The 14423-nt window shown below is 45.5% G+C and overlaps 1 protein-coding gene across 24 annotated transcripts in view; it reads right to left on the minus strand.

Annotated features, from left to right (window-relative positions):
• The window catches only part of DYSF (dysferlin), a 226677-nt gene that overhangs the window by 19393 nt on the left and 192861 nt on the right, over positions 1 to 14423 (minus strand). For all 24 annotated transcript variants that reach the window (XR_009248507.1, XM_058683746.1, XM_058683742.1 and 21 more), the window contains 5 exons: positions 7672 to 7800; positions 7187 to 7342; positions 5554 to 5645; positions 2772 to 2942; positions 1462 to 1604 (listed from right to left, as the gene is read on the minus strand). Coding sequence is in view for 23 of the 24 variants with exons in the window: in XM_058683746.1 (XP_058539729.1) it covers positions 1462 to 1604; positions 2772 to 2942; positions 5554 to 5645; positions 7187 to 7342; positions 7672 to 7800 (691 nt within the window). In the remaining variant the exon portion in view is untranslated. The remainder of the gene's footprint in view (positions 1 to 1461; positions 1605 to 2771; positions 2943 to 5553; positions 5646 to 7186; positions 7343 to 7671; positions 7801 to 14423) is intronic.

Genomic DNA, 14423 nt, shown 5'->3' on the forward strand with positions numbered 1-14423 from the left:
TAATTGCAGTAATAGTGAACTGGAACAGGAATCAGGCACTGTTCTTCATAGATATCGAGTTCTATCCTTACAATAACCCTATAAGGTAAATGCTATTAGGCGCATTTTACAGACGACAGAAATGAAACACAGAGCAGTTACACAGCTGGTCAGCAGGACAGCTGAGATGACACCCTCATTTAGGAAGGTGCATGACTGGATGTGAACACCCTTCCCTATCCCCTCGTGCTTCCCAGGTACAGCTCCTCCCTGCCAGGGAGTGGGTTGAGCGCTGGTCCTGTGGATGAGATGAGGACACAGGGGTGGTTCTGACCCAGACAAGCCTGGCCAACCAGCCAGCAACATGAACTTGGAGCCCCCACGACAGAAGTTTTGACTGGAGGTAGGTGGATCCACATTTGTCCAAACACACATGTACACACACAGGTGTGTGCACCATGGTGTGCCCATGTTCACCAGCACAGATTCTCATGCACACACCAAACACACACACACACACACACGCGCGCGCGCGCGCGCGCGCACACCTATCAAGCCTGCTCTGCCCACTTCAATAGATGCCACAAAGGAAGCGGCACAGCACTGCAGAAGGAACACTGGGCCAGGAATCCGGTTCTGCCCCTAACCGTCTGGGTGACTTTGGGCAGGTCGTTAACCATTCTTGGGCTCAGTGGCCTCATCTGCAAAAATAGGCAGATGTCCGACCACACCATCAAGAGCTTTCTGGCTTTCCTTTCTTATGAGTTTATGACCATGAGCCCTGGTCCCTGTGCTAAAGTTGCTCACAGACTAGCAGAAGGAAATGAGACCACCCCGAAAACAGATGCACATTCTATGGGAAAGGAGAATGGGGGTTGGGTTAAGGGCTAATGGAGAGGAGCTGGCTCAGCCACGACCTAAAAGAGTCAGAAAAACAGAACGAGAAGGAGGAGGGGGTTGGGGATGAAGGAATCAAAGCCGCCTTTCCCCTTTTATAACCTCAGCACCAGCTCTGACATCAAATGTCCCTGAAACCAGCAGGAAGTGAGGGGCCCCCCAGGCCTGTAAACACCTCCGGGGAGTCTGAGCTGCTCCTGGTGGGCAGCGTAGGCCTGTGGACATCCCAGACACACAGGGAGCATGTGGTGGAGTTCTCAGGTGTGAGCACCGGGCAGATCCAGGGGCGAGGGTGGAGGCTTCAGGCTCTCTGGTCGCCCTTTGCCTGCTATGAGTGTTGGGGATGGAAGGAGGGATGAGTGGGGCGGGGCTCGGAAGATACCACGAAGGCCAAGCTGGCAACCTAGTGCAATTCACATAGAAAACTGTTTCGCAGAAGTAGTCTGCACCCCAAACTCCAATTACAGTCTGAGAAGCCAGAGCCAGAAGCAAAGGAATCCTAACCACGACCTGGCCCCTGGCCCCGCCCTGATCCTGACGTAGAGGGAGAGCCCACTGTGGTTCTGGGGTCACGTGGCAGCTCACCTATTTCCTCAATGGCGTATTCTTTATCCTGAAACACCACGCGGTCTGTGTGGTACACAGGAGCCTTGACTCTGCGCTGCTGGCAGAAGAGGTGGAGGAGCTGGGAGGGCCGGAGCTGGTCCCTCCACTGGTTGGGTCCAGAGCTGAGGCCCAAACACAAGGCAAAGAAGAGACACTCCAGGGCACCGCCGAGGGCAGAGTGATGCACACTACCCTGAGTACCACATGCACAGCATCACCCACCCTTCACTTTGACATGGGCGCCCTCACTCGCTGTGTCTGGGGCGCCCACTTTACACACAGAGAAACCGAGGTCCAGAGACGACGGGACTTGATTAAATACTTACTGAGTTGGGGGCGGGGGGCAGCGCGTGGGTGGCTCAGTCGGGTAAGCATCCAACTCTTGGTTTCAGCTCAAGGCATGATTTCACGGTTTTTGGGTTTGAGCCCCATGTCAGGCTCCACACTGACAGCACAGAGCCTGCTTGGGATTCTCTCTCTCTCTCTCTCTCTCTCTCTCTCTCTCTCTCTCTCTCTGCCCTTCCCCTTCTCTCTCTCTCTCAAAATAATTAAATAAGCTTTAAAAAATAAATACTGAGTTGGAATCTAAATGTTTCTCATTTCCAGATTTAGAGAATCAGACCCCAACGAGACCCAAATTGGCAAGAAGTGGACAGGGGCTGTCCATACATGAGTTCACCTGACATTAACCCCCTCAAGCTCAACTGGCACCCATGTGTCCCACTGTCTGTCTCCCTTCACCTTTCTCTTCTTCTTTTTTTTTTTAGTTTTTTTCATGTTTATTTATTTTTGAGAGAGACACAACATGAGTGGGGGAGAGGGGGGCAGAGAGAGAGAGGGAGAAACAGAATTCAAAGCAGACTCCAGGCTCTGAGCTTTCAGCACACAGCCTGATGCAGGGCTTGAACCCATGAACTGTGAGATCACAACCTGAGCCAAAACCAGACATTTAACCAGCTAAGCCACCCCATGTGCTCCTGCCTTTCCCTTCTTGATTCTTCCCTCTACAAGGCTCAGTAGTGTCTTAAGGAGAAGTGGATTACAACAATATGATGAAGAGCCAGATTCTTAGAGTCGGACAAACAGGTTCAAATCCTAACCCCACCATTTGCAAGCCATAATATTTCTGGGCCTCAGTTTCCTTATCTGTACAATAGAGATAAGACCCTAATTGGATTGAGCAAGAGAACGCCTATAAAGTGCTAAGCACAGGGCTGGCACACAGTAAGTGCTCCACATTTGGGGGGCAGGACTGTTGGCAGAGAAGCAACCAGCCCCCGTACACCTACACACAGTAGGTCTGTGGGAGTCCACAGCGAGCTCCAAACTTGGACAGCAGCCTATTCTCCAGGTCGATGACTGTCTCCCCAATCTTTTCATCTTTGGAGAGGAGGTCATAGTCATAGAGAGTGATCTTCAGGTCCTTCTCCAGAGGCAGAGTGCAGGTCAGCTCGAACATCCTGCAGGGAGCCCAGGACAGATGTCAGAATGCTGTAGGCTCCCTGATATTGTTGGACACAGTGGGTACTCAAGGGAGGGAGAGCAGGACAAGAGCAGGGGCTTGAAAGCCTTCCTTGGCCTCTTCCTCCCCTCCCAAGAGTGGTCCTGGGGTCTACCCTCCTGGGTCTCCTATATATCTTAAATTATTACCCCCAATGCTCTACTGATGCTGGGCTTTTCAGGGAGAGAGAGAGAGAGAGAGAGAGAGAGAGAGAGAGAGTGTATGCACATGCACACGTGTATCAGATGCTCCCAAATCATCTGCACTGAGCATATGGTATGTACCTGCCTGATAAACCACAAAATGAACCAATGAATTGGAACAGAAAGTTAAAACTGAAGCTTCTACCAGGACAACCGGAAGCAAGAGATGTGAAAGTGCCAGTGCTCTGGAATTTACCAAGAGGATGGCCCAGAATCCACTTTGGGGACACTTAGGGCTTCACACCTGCTTGCAGGGTGGGAAGAAGGAGGATCTGTGAAGAGACTTCTTGGGAGAGAGTTCCTGCTGTGCTGAGATCCCCATCCCCCATCCTGGTCAAATGTAGATGTAAAGCCCCTTTCCCCCTGAAATAGTTCCCTGCAGGCAGGAGGCAGAAGCCTGGCACCCGACTCCCACTCAAGGAAGAAAAGCAGCTGGCAGCTGAGAGGAGGAGGAGAGAGAGGCTATACACTGCCCCCATCCTGGCTGGGCCACCATGATGCCCAAACGGAGCCACCCTGAATCCTACCCCACGGGACCTGGAGCTCCAGCAGTGAGACTCCAGGCCCATCTGAAAAGGGCCACCAGTAGAAGGACATAGCATCTGCCACATCGTGGGAGCTTCAGTGGGTGGGCTCAGAGACTTCTGGAAAGCACTCACAAGAAAATAAATCAGCTTTAACATCTGCCACCCAGAGAGTGCCCAGAAAACAGGGGCAATGAGCACATGGGGCTCTCCTCTCACCGGGGCTCCCCTAATCCTGGCCCTGCACGAACCAGAACCTCGGCAGCTAGTCTGGCATTGGCAGGAGACGTTAGACAGGACAGGGCGAGAGGCAAAGCCCCCTCCTTCCCTTCACACACACACCTACATGCTGCATGCATCTGTACCCAAATAGTACAGCTATACCCAGCTGGGAGAGGGGACAACTACCCTAGAGCCAGTCAGGTTCCTGATGGCACATGGAGGGGCATTCTGGTTACCACCTTCACACTGTGGGTTTAGGACAAAGCGACTGTGAACAAGTAAGCAGGAAAGTCACCTGCCTGCCCTGTTTCCACTCAGGAAATGAGGAAGGTAACCCCCATGAATAAATGTTTACAGGATATTGGCAGACAAAAACAAAGTTGTGTTTTCATTCAATTCCGTGAGTTGTGCTTGTTCAGCACGTGAGTTATACAAAGAGTTTCTGCACTCACTCTCCCACCTCGCCCTGGGCCCTGACACTCACCCCTGCCCCACTTGTGGAACCGGCCAGATCTTCTGCCTGGTCACCATTAGCCTGTGGTTCACGCAGGCCACTGGACCTCACCAAATAGAGCTCCTCCCACCTCCTTCCCTGTAGCCCCTCCCTCCCAGTCCAGCTTGCTGCTGGCTCATGACTGGCAGGAACGATTCACCTTCAAAACCAGCAATTCTCCAGGCTGACTAGGCCCTCGCTGCAGAGCTCAGTGACCATAGCTAAATCTATAGATACGGGTTTATGAATTCAATGCGTCATTAGACAACATCAAAACAACACATCTTCTCCTACCGATGCCAGAGAACTAGCCACCAACTTCTCTCTGTAACTCTTTCTCCAGCCTAAACAAGCTCACATCCAAACAGCAAGAAATTCAGGATGCCTGGGAGCTACTCCCATGCAGTGGGCGCGCATCCTTCCTTTCCCTGTTCTTAGATTTCAAGAAGCATTTTACTACCTTGCTCTATCTATCCGCTAGAGCCGAACATGCAACAGAGAAGAGAACAATTAGTAAATGCAACATGGGATCCTGGATTAGATCCTAGAACAATAAAAAGACATTATGGGAAAACTGGCCAAATCTTAATAAAGTCTAGAGTTTAGTAAACAGGAATGCACCACTATCGATTTATTTTAAAGTTTTGACAAATAAGGCAGGGTTAGGTTAAGATGATAATGGTGAGGGAAATTGAGTATAAAGGGTATGCAAAAATTGTACTATCTTTGCAACTTTTCTGTAAATCTAAACTTACTCGAAAGTAAAAACTAATCTAAGAAAAAGAATAATTAGCCAGTGCGCTCTGAGTTTCCATTCAGATTTCTGATCTTTGAGGTAACTGTTTATGTGATCAACTAGGAGCTTCTGCCAGGACTCGTGTCTTCAGCACATAGTGAAAAGCTAGCTGAGGTTACATCCCTATAGACACGCAAGATCATCAGAGCACAGCTTTGCTGCGGGACCTGGGGACTTCCCAGAGGCGGCCACATCTCCACGCTGAGGCGGAGGGGGGAGGCAGGGAGGGGGGAGGCGGGAAGGGGGGCAGGGAGAAGGGGTGGCGGGGCAGGGGTGGTGGCGTTATCCAGATTGGTACCTCCACCCCAGCACCCAAGCTGCCCCCAACTTACTTTCCAAACACAGGCTCCAGAGTACAAGGAATGTAGTTATCCTGGTCACTCACTGATTTCTTCCCTATGGAGATCTTGATGTAAGGATCACACTGAAGGAAGAGACAGAAAGACTTCAGTGAATTCACTTTCCCAGCACATCTCTAAGGCTTCTTCAGTCCTCTGCCTCCCGATGGGGTTAGGAGGCCAGCCATCAAGAAGCTGCCATCCTGCCATCATGCCGGGCCAAGGGCCCCGTCCTGCGCACCGCCACACCGGTTGGCCCTGACATGGACTTCCAGTCACGGACCGGCAGTGGCAATGGGGTACCTGAGTCCTCCACACTCCCAAACCACTGCCCCATTGGGAGACGGTGGGTGAGGGCAAGGCTCATATCCTCAGAAACACAACGGCTGGTATTACACATGTGACTGAGCTAGTTGGGGTCCTCTCTGTGACCTCTGCTTCAACAGATCGAAGGGAAAGAGATGGCCAGACTTTATCAGCCTAGCCCAGCCAGCCTGGCCTTCCCCATGTCTCCTGCAAACACTAGCTCCCGGGAGCAGCTGCGGCCACAGAATGCCCAGGGTCAGAGGTGGCATAAAGAAAGCTTGAAGTGTATGAACTGAACACTGGCCACAGTCACATCTTGGAGGCCGCTGGTGGTGCCTGGGCTGGAGATGGCTCTAATCCGTCTGTGCTTTGACTTCCCAGTAGGGCAAGGGCAGCTGTGACTTCTCACCTTGAAAGGCAGGGCTCCAGGAATAGGACACCAGACCTCCACCCACAGCCTCAAGGACATACGCTAGGCCTGCACCCATCTAAGGGGATGAGAGAGCACCTCTGAACTCTAATCATCCCTGCCTGCTCCACTTCTTTCCTCTTTCTCTCTTCCCAAGTTTTCTCTACCCCTCCCCCACCACCTCCCCAGAGCTCCAGACTCCTTCCTGACCGCCCTCAGGGCCAGGAGCGGAGCGAGGGGATGAGATACTTGCCTCAGAGGCAACATTTGAGTGAGTGCCAAAAACACTCAGTAATCAAGATAAACACATTTTGATGCAATATTCAAAAAGCTAAAATCAATGCCAACAGGCCCTGATGAACAAAATACTAAATTTTAAATAAAGACAGGATCGGTATTACTGATTTTTCCTTTTGCCTCAGGCTCCACCCTGGCTAGGCACTGCACAGTTACTGAGCCCTTTCTCTCCTCCCCACACCCCCACCACCTGAAGCCCAACAGACTCCAATCCCAGCCACACCTTCCACGTGGCCTCCTCCTGTGCCTCAGCCTCGTGCTGAACAGACACTAAGCATTCTTCTAACAAACTCTTGCCGAGTTTTTTGGCCCGTGCTAAAATACTACTTTCTTCTTCCTCCCAGCCTATCAAAACCCCATTGATCCTTAAGAATCCTATTCCTTCCATGAAGCCTTCCTCATTATTCCCAAGTCTTATGCTGCCTGTCCTTTTCGGACCTCCTGGAGCACTTGGCCCTCGACAGAACTGCATCCTGTCACCTCTCAGTGCTGTGTGTTCGGCTGGTTTCCACAGCTTACTGTGAACTCCCCAGGACAGAGTTGTTTCAAGATTCTGCAGTCCATTCGTACCCCAGCCTGCCGTTCGGGAAGAGGTGAGAGTCCCAGGAATGTTACCTTCCCATTGGGGTCCTTGGGCTGCAGGCCGAATGCTCGGATGATGTAGATGCGGACCAGGCACTCCTGAGGCCCCTGGGCAGCCAGCTGGTGGAACTGTCTTGGGGGCATGGGAATGGCAGGGTCCTCTGGGAGGGGATAGATTTTGAAAAGGCCCTGAAAAGAATGAGGGGCCAACTCATTCATCATCACTGTCACCAACATAAACACCATCATGACCATTAATTACTCTCATCTCTATCAGAGTCGTCTCACCAGGGACCACCAAGCCCACCGCCATCCCTAAAGGGATGCATCAACAGCATCAACCGTGTCAACAGCATCAACAGCATCACCCTCACTGTGACCACCTCCGTCACCCACACGGTCACCAACATCAACACCACGGTCATTACTGTAGTTACTACGGTATTGCTGCTCCTGCCCCCTTCACTTACTTCACAGTCTTAGGCCTCCCAGTTTGGGACAAGTCCTCAAGGACTTACCTTGAACTCCCCAATAACAGATGGGTCATCAGTCTCCTCCTGAGTCTTGCCCCGGTAGAGCTTGAAGGTGTTACAAAAGTCAGACAGGCCCTCAAAGGCTTCCACATTCTCCAGTTGTGTGTCATAGACCTGCCACATGTGGGGACAAGAGGAGGAGACAAAGGAAAGAGAGAAAAAAGAGGGTCAGCAAAGAAAGAGGAAACATGACAGTATTCAAGTGAAGAAGAATGAGAAGGCACAGAGAAGAAAATGAAGGGAAAAGGCCATTTGCAAATTCAAGAAGCAAAGGCAGGCAGGAGAGGTGAAGGTCAGAGGCCAAGAACAGAGGGCAGAGAAGGAAAGCACAAAGGCAGAGGTTAAAGAATGCAAATAGTGGAGAGTAAAGAGAGAGAAAGGTGAGGGACAGAAGTGACAGGAGAAGGGAGGAAGAGGGGAAGGCTCTGTTCAGCACCACTAGGGAACAGTTTTCTGTTTAATCCAATGTTCTAGGTATCTAGGAGTCATCATGTACATAGGGTGGTGTATTTTTTTAAGAGAACAAAATCAAACAAATAAATGAAAAGCTAACTTGAATGTTATCTGAAGATCGCAACAGAACTCTAGAAAGTTTACAGGTCTGCATTTTAAGCCACAAATGCTCACTGTCCAGGATGCCCGGATGGCAGTGGTACCAGATACCTGGCCAACGATGACTTTTGAACACTACTTTAAATTTGTGACCCTGATTTATCGATTTCATTCCCCTTGAATTCCCACTAACTTTTACATGCTAGTGTTTCGGAATTGCTTAGGTTTAAATGAAGCAAGAGTCTCCTATTATAGATGATTAAATGTACCTAACAGTTAATGCTATTAAAAACTTAATATACAGGGGTGCCTGGGTGGCTTAAGCGATTAAGCATCCGACTCTTGATTTCAGCTCAGGTCGTGATCTTGCAGTCATTGAGATCAAGCCCCGTGCAGGACTCCGTGCTGAATGCAGAGCCTGCTTAGGATTCTCGCTCTCCCTTTCTCTCTCTCTGCCCCTCCCCTGCTCGCTCTCAAAATAAATATACAAATATTCAAAACAGAAGACCTTAACATACATGCCAAGTTGGTTATACCTGAAACTGATAGACAAGACACTTCAGGTAAATTCCTTTCTCATATTGCTGAGTATTATTTCTCATTTAGGCCTGGACCGAGTTCTGTTCCTTCCAAGAAATCTTTAATGTTGCAAGTGGAGGCGGATTCATTGTTAAAAATTAGCCATATGAGTAAATATAAAGTAAATATTATTATCGCCTTACATTTTGATTCTCAAAAATAACAACCAGTTATTTGGTTAATATTTGACATGTGTCATTTTGAGTGTGCTCTTGACCCATTTACATAGTTTATATCTTTCAAAGGACAGTTCTTTAATTTGTCAATTCTACCATATCCTCTGTTCCAGTTCCTTATTTCTGCTTTTATTTTTATTATTTTGTTCTTCCTACTCTTCTCAGGGTGTTTCTTTTTCTTTCTGTTCTTTGTAACTTGATCAGTTGAAGCTTTCTTTACTTGGCTCCCTCTGTCCTGATAAGGAAAATGCTTAATGCTATGAAACTGCCTCTGCTCACTACTGCCTTGGCATTTACCCATTTGTTTTGATTATAACATTATCATATTCATTTTCTTGGCATGCCATAATTACAGTTTTCATTATTTGATCCAAGAGCTAGATGTTTTTTTTCATTCTTTTGTTTTAATTAAGCTTTTAAGGCTATAGATTTCCTCTGAATGCTGCTTTAGCTATAACCAGCAAGTTCTAATAGGTAGCATTTTATCATCATTTCCTAGATAATCTGCCAGGGTGGGTTTATATTTTCTCTTCTACCAAGAACTGTTAAAACAGAGGTGTGTGTGTGTGTGTGTGTGTGTGTGTGTGTGTGTGTGTGTTTTAATTGTCTAGATAGAAGAGAACTTTTGGGCTTTTGATTTTGTTATTATAAGTTCTCATTTGGGGCACCTTGGTGGCTCAGTGAGGTGTCCAACTCTTGGTTTTGGCTCAGGTCATGATCTCACGGCTCATGAGTTTGAACCCCACATTGGGCTCTGCACTGACAGCACAGAGCCTGCTTGGGATTCTCTCTGTCTCTCTCTCTTTCTCCCTCTCTCTCTCTCTCTCTGCCCCTCCCCCACTTGCTCTCTCTGTCTCTCCCTCAAAATAAATACATAAACTTAAAAAAAATAAGTTCTCATTTTGTGGCATTATAATCAAAAACATTGTCAGTGGTATGCCACTTTTTGAACTTTATTAAAGTTTTCTTCACGGCCTGTTACGTGGTCAATCTTTGTATCTGTGCCAAAGGCGTAGTCTCTATTTTCAGGCTACGGGGTTCAATCAGGTGAACGACTAGGCCGGTTCTCTATATCCTCTTACGTTTGCGCCCCCTTGACCTGACGTGAACCAAGAGGAGAGAAAAATAAATCTCTCCCTACCTACTATTTCTTCCTTTGTCTCCTGTAACTTCTGTTTTGTAAATATTGATATTGTGTTATTTAGCACATAGGTATTTTTGTAGCTGTCACGTCTTGGAATGGCACCATTTAATGTAATTCTTTGTCTCGTTCATTTGGGGGACCTGAATCTGCTCTCATCTAATAGTAAGACTGTGACTTCTGCTTTTTTTTCATTTGCATTTGCCAGGCACACATTTTCACAATCTTTTATTTTCAACCTTCATGAATCTCTTGAGATTGGATTTAAATTTTGTAATTAATGAATGATTGATATGATATGCACTGATATGATAGATATGTTTGATCTGAGTTTATATTTATATTTATGTAGTCATATGTTTGTTACATTTCCCAATTTCATCAATTTTTTAAAAATCTTTGCCTGCATGGTCTAGTGTGTGTGTGTGTGTGTGTGTGTGTGTGTGTGTGTGTGTTTCTGATATCTAGGATGGGCTGCATTTATATTCTAATATTATTATAGATTTACATATACTAGAAATTCTCTAAGTCTTCTATGTCTTTAGGGGCAGTATTTATGAGCTCCCTACTATAGCAATAGTAAAATAATGGAATTTTATCTCCCTCCCCCTCCCTCTCCCTCACTCAGATTCAGGCAGTATTGTCTTCCTTAGTATTTACTCTGTACTATTTGCTTATAATTTGCTTATGCTCCTGTTATTTTATTTGCCAGTTTTAAATACAATCTGTCAACTCTATTTATTCTACAACATGACAATCCATGTCCTTACTCTGTATGCCATCATCTCTCCTCCTTCTGTGCCTAAGTTTTGTCAGTTTTGTCACTTCCATAACTTCACCATACATATTTATATTCTGTCCTATTACCCTAATCCTGCCATTTATTTTCAGTATAGGTCAAAGGTAAAATATGATCACAGCCTGTCCCTTCGTTCTGGCTTTCCCCATTATCTCCCAACAGAGTTAATTCCCTAGAACTTCCTCAAGATGGGGGCATGAGACCCATATCCCCAGTTTCTGAATATGCCACTTGGGTGTCTGTAGCTGTTGTGCCTGAAGTACAGTTTGGCTGAATGTAAATCCTGGGCCACCCTTTCTTTCCTTGATGATTTTACACATGGTGTTTTACTGTCATTGAGTATTAAATGCTGTTGTGGAGAAACTGAAGCCACCTTGATTTATTTCCTACTTTAAATGATTTAATTTAAAGTCATTTAAAGAGAGAAAAGAAGAGAAAAAGGTATGACTACCACAAAAATTCTTTATCTCCAAAGTCCAATAACATATACCAGGATACATCTCAGGGTTGACCGATCTGGGTTGATTTTTCCTGACACACGGTGGACCTTAAGAGTATGTATATTCAGGTATTCCTTCACTCCAGTGACATTCTATACACTCTTAAGTGTCTTTTGCTTTAGTTCACTGTTTTGGTTGTCTTTCTCAGAGACTCCAATTATGCAAGTGTTGGATCTCTTTTCCCTGACTTCTATATCTGTTATTTTCTCTTTATTGTTTCATACTTCTGTTTTTTATTTCCATATCCTTTTGCTGACTTCCATCATTTCTGTCCTCTGCCCCTTCCTGTGTGCCTATGCCCCTTCCAAACTGCTGTGTTCTCCTTTCCTGAATCATACCAGTTTACATATCAGGTCTCCTCCTCGCACCATCCCTTGAGTTCTTTCATCTCTCCTTTGCATTCTGACTGTCCTACTTCTGAAAAGTTCACAGTGAAATATTTCATTTCATCTGCTCCCTGGAAAAATTTGCCTGGTGGGTATATATCCTCTTCTCTAAGTTTTGATTTGTATTTTCTTTTCTTCATAGTATTTTTTAATTAATGCCCTGAGAGTTCTTTTATTATTACTCATCATGAAAGGTGTTGGATTTTTCTAGCCTGATTATTTCTTTTGCTCCTCTCAAAGAGGCAGACTGCTTCCCGCAAATATGGCTCATCTGTGTGATTCTTGGGTTGCTCCACCTTCTCTGCTTCTCTGAACCAGACCAGGTCTAAGGAGCATTTATCTTCAGCCTGAACCTTACTCCAAAGTTCCCATATTCATTACTGCAAACAAAGGGGGATAACTTTTATATTCCATAGTGAAATCTCTGCTTCAGGAACTATATTTTTTAACTACTTATTATGAAAGTTTTTAAGGACACACAAAAGTAAAGATAACAGATAATAAGCATCCATGTGCCTATAACCTGTCTTAATTAATTCTCAACATTCTTTTATTGGGAAGGATGGGGCTTTCTGAGACCTGCTACAACTATGACCTTTCATCGTTTTCTCTTCATCTACTGCCTACTGGCTTCTACCCAATCTTGGTTGCCTTTGGACAGCCCTTACATGTATTTTGGAGTCTGCGGGTTTTATTTGTTTCCAACTTTTACTGAAAATGGAGTTTGTGGGTTTGAATGATTTCCAGAAGAAAAGGGGGAAAATGCTGACTTATGCAGCCATGTTCATACTGGAAGTCTCAATAAAATACTTTTTAAATTTCCAAGTGGTTGGTCTTTTTGCTTAAACTTTTGTTATTAACTTCTCATTTTATTGCATTTTAATCTGTCTTGTATGATTTCTGCTTTTGGTAATTTATTGTTAAACTAATATGTGATCAGGTTTTGTAAACATTCTCTGAACATTAGGAAAAAATGTATTCTCTATTTTTTTATTATTTTTCATTCCCTATTTTAAAGCTAGTTTTTATGTAGCTTAAAAAATATTTTACCTTGTTATTCAGACCTCTTATTTACTTATTTATTTACTTGTTGCTTCATCTGCCTGGGAGAGAGATGCATTAAAATTCCCACTGCAACTTTAATTTCTCTCATTTCATATACATATTCCTACCAGTTTTGCTTTAAATATGTCTAAGCTCTACTGTCCTGTACATAAATGTTTGGGTGTTTTCTCACTAAGATGTGTATTTTTTATTTATATAAAACACCCATTTTGTTTCCTTTGCTTTTTACTTTAAATTCTGTTTCTCTTTTATCTGCACTTACCTTATTTTGTTTGCCATAATATTTATTTTTTAGCCAATCTAAGTTGTACTGTTTTAGACATACCTCCTAAGGACAGTCTAATGAGTTTTGAATTTGATATAGTCTGAGAGTCCTTATCACTTAATAGAGGAGTTTAATCCATTTTCATTTATTAGGAAAACAAATATGTTTTATTCTTTTTCTGTTGTGTTTTTCTACGATTTCTGGTTTTTGTGCTTTCTTGTTTGTATCTTTTGTTTTCTATCTTTTGCTACTGAGATTATGGGTTGTATTTTCCCCCATGCTAGTAATTTCTAAAATATGGGTTTTTTTTTTTTTTTCTCTACCCATTGTGTTCTCCATTCTCTCCATAATGCTACAGGCTATTTTTCAAAAACTCATGGTGGTGGTGGTGGTGGTGGTGGTGGTAGTGGTGGTGGTTTTTTCTATTTACTTATCCTTAAAGGACAAGTTTTCCTTCCAGGTCTGGTTCTAACCATCCCCCCCACCCCACCCGAAACAGGTTGAATGCATACTGTTTTGGACGGTCCATATTCACTTGGACACTGTCAGAGATCTCCTCGGAGAGGTCAGGCTGGAGGGCTGGGTGCCAATTCTATGTCCAGCATCTGAGGGAGCAGCAAAGGGGCCAGGGCCATGGGCCACACTGGCAGGAGTCCTCATTCTTGGTTTCTCTCATTTTCTGGCAAGGCCACAGTACCACATGCCAGACCCAATGTGTCGGACCTTCTTCCTGGTACACAAATAGTTCAGTCTCTTTGCCCAACCTCACACACCCAACTGCAAGTCAACGAAGAATTTGCTGCCTCAGGAAGACTATGTCTTCAGAGCCACTGCCACTGCCTGAGGCTTCATCTCTGCACATCCAGGCTTCCCGGCACCATTCACTCAGAGGCCCCCAATCTATCAGAGACAATTCTTGCCACCTTGTGGAATCATCCTCCAGAGTGGCCACCAAAGGCTTTTAGCCAGCAGAACTACCTGGAAGCCCAGACCACCCACCACTCGAACTGGCCTCAAATCCTGTTCATCTGGTCCCCTTCCGGGTGCTCCTCAGGGCACCTCCCTGCATCTAACAGTCCTTGCATACCTTCTCTAAGGAGGCTTGCCAGACAGAGCATAGCAAAATACAGAACACCCACTCAAATTTGAATTTCAAATAAATAACAAATAATTTTGTTAGATAAGTATGTCTCATGTAATATTTGAGGCATAAGACATATTTATCTAACCATTACACAAGATACTTACAATAAATTATTATTCATTATTTTTCT

This window comes from Neofelis nebulosa, chromosome 9 (assembly GCF_028018385.1).
Source record: "Neofelis nebulosa isolate mNeoNeb1 chromosome 9, mNeoNeb1.pri, whole genome shotgun sequence".
In the NCBI taxonomy this organism is placed as follows: domain Eukaryota; kingdom Metazoa; phylum Chordata; class Mammalia; order Carnivora; family Felidae; genus Neofelis; species Neofelis nebulosa.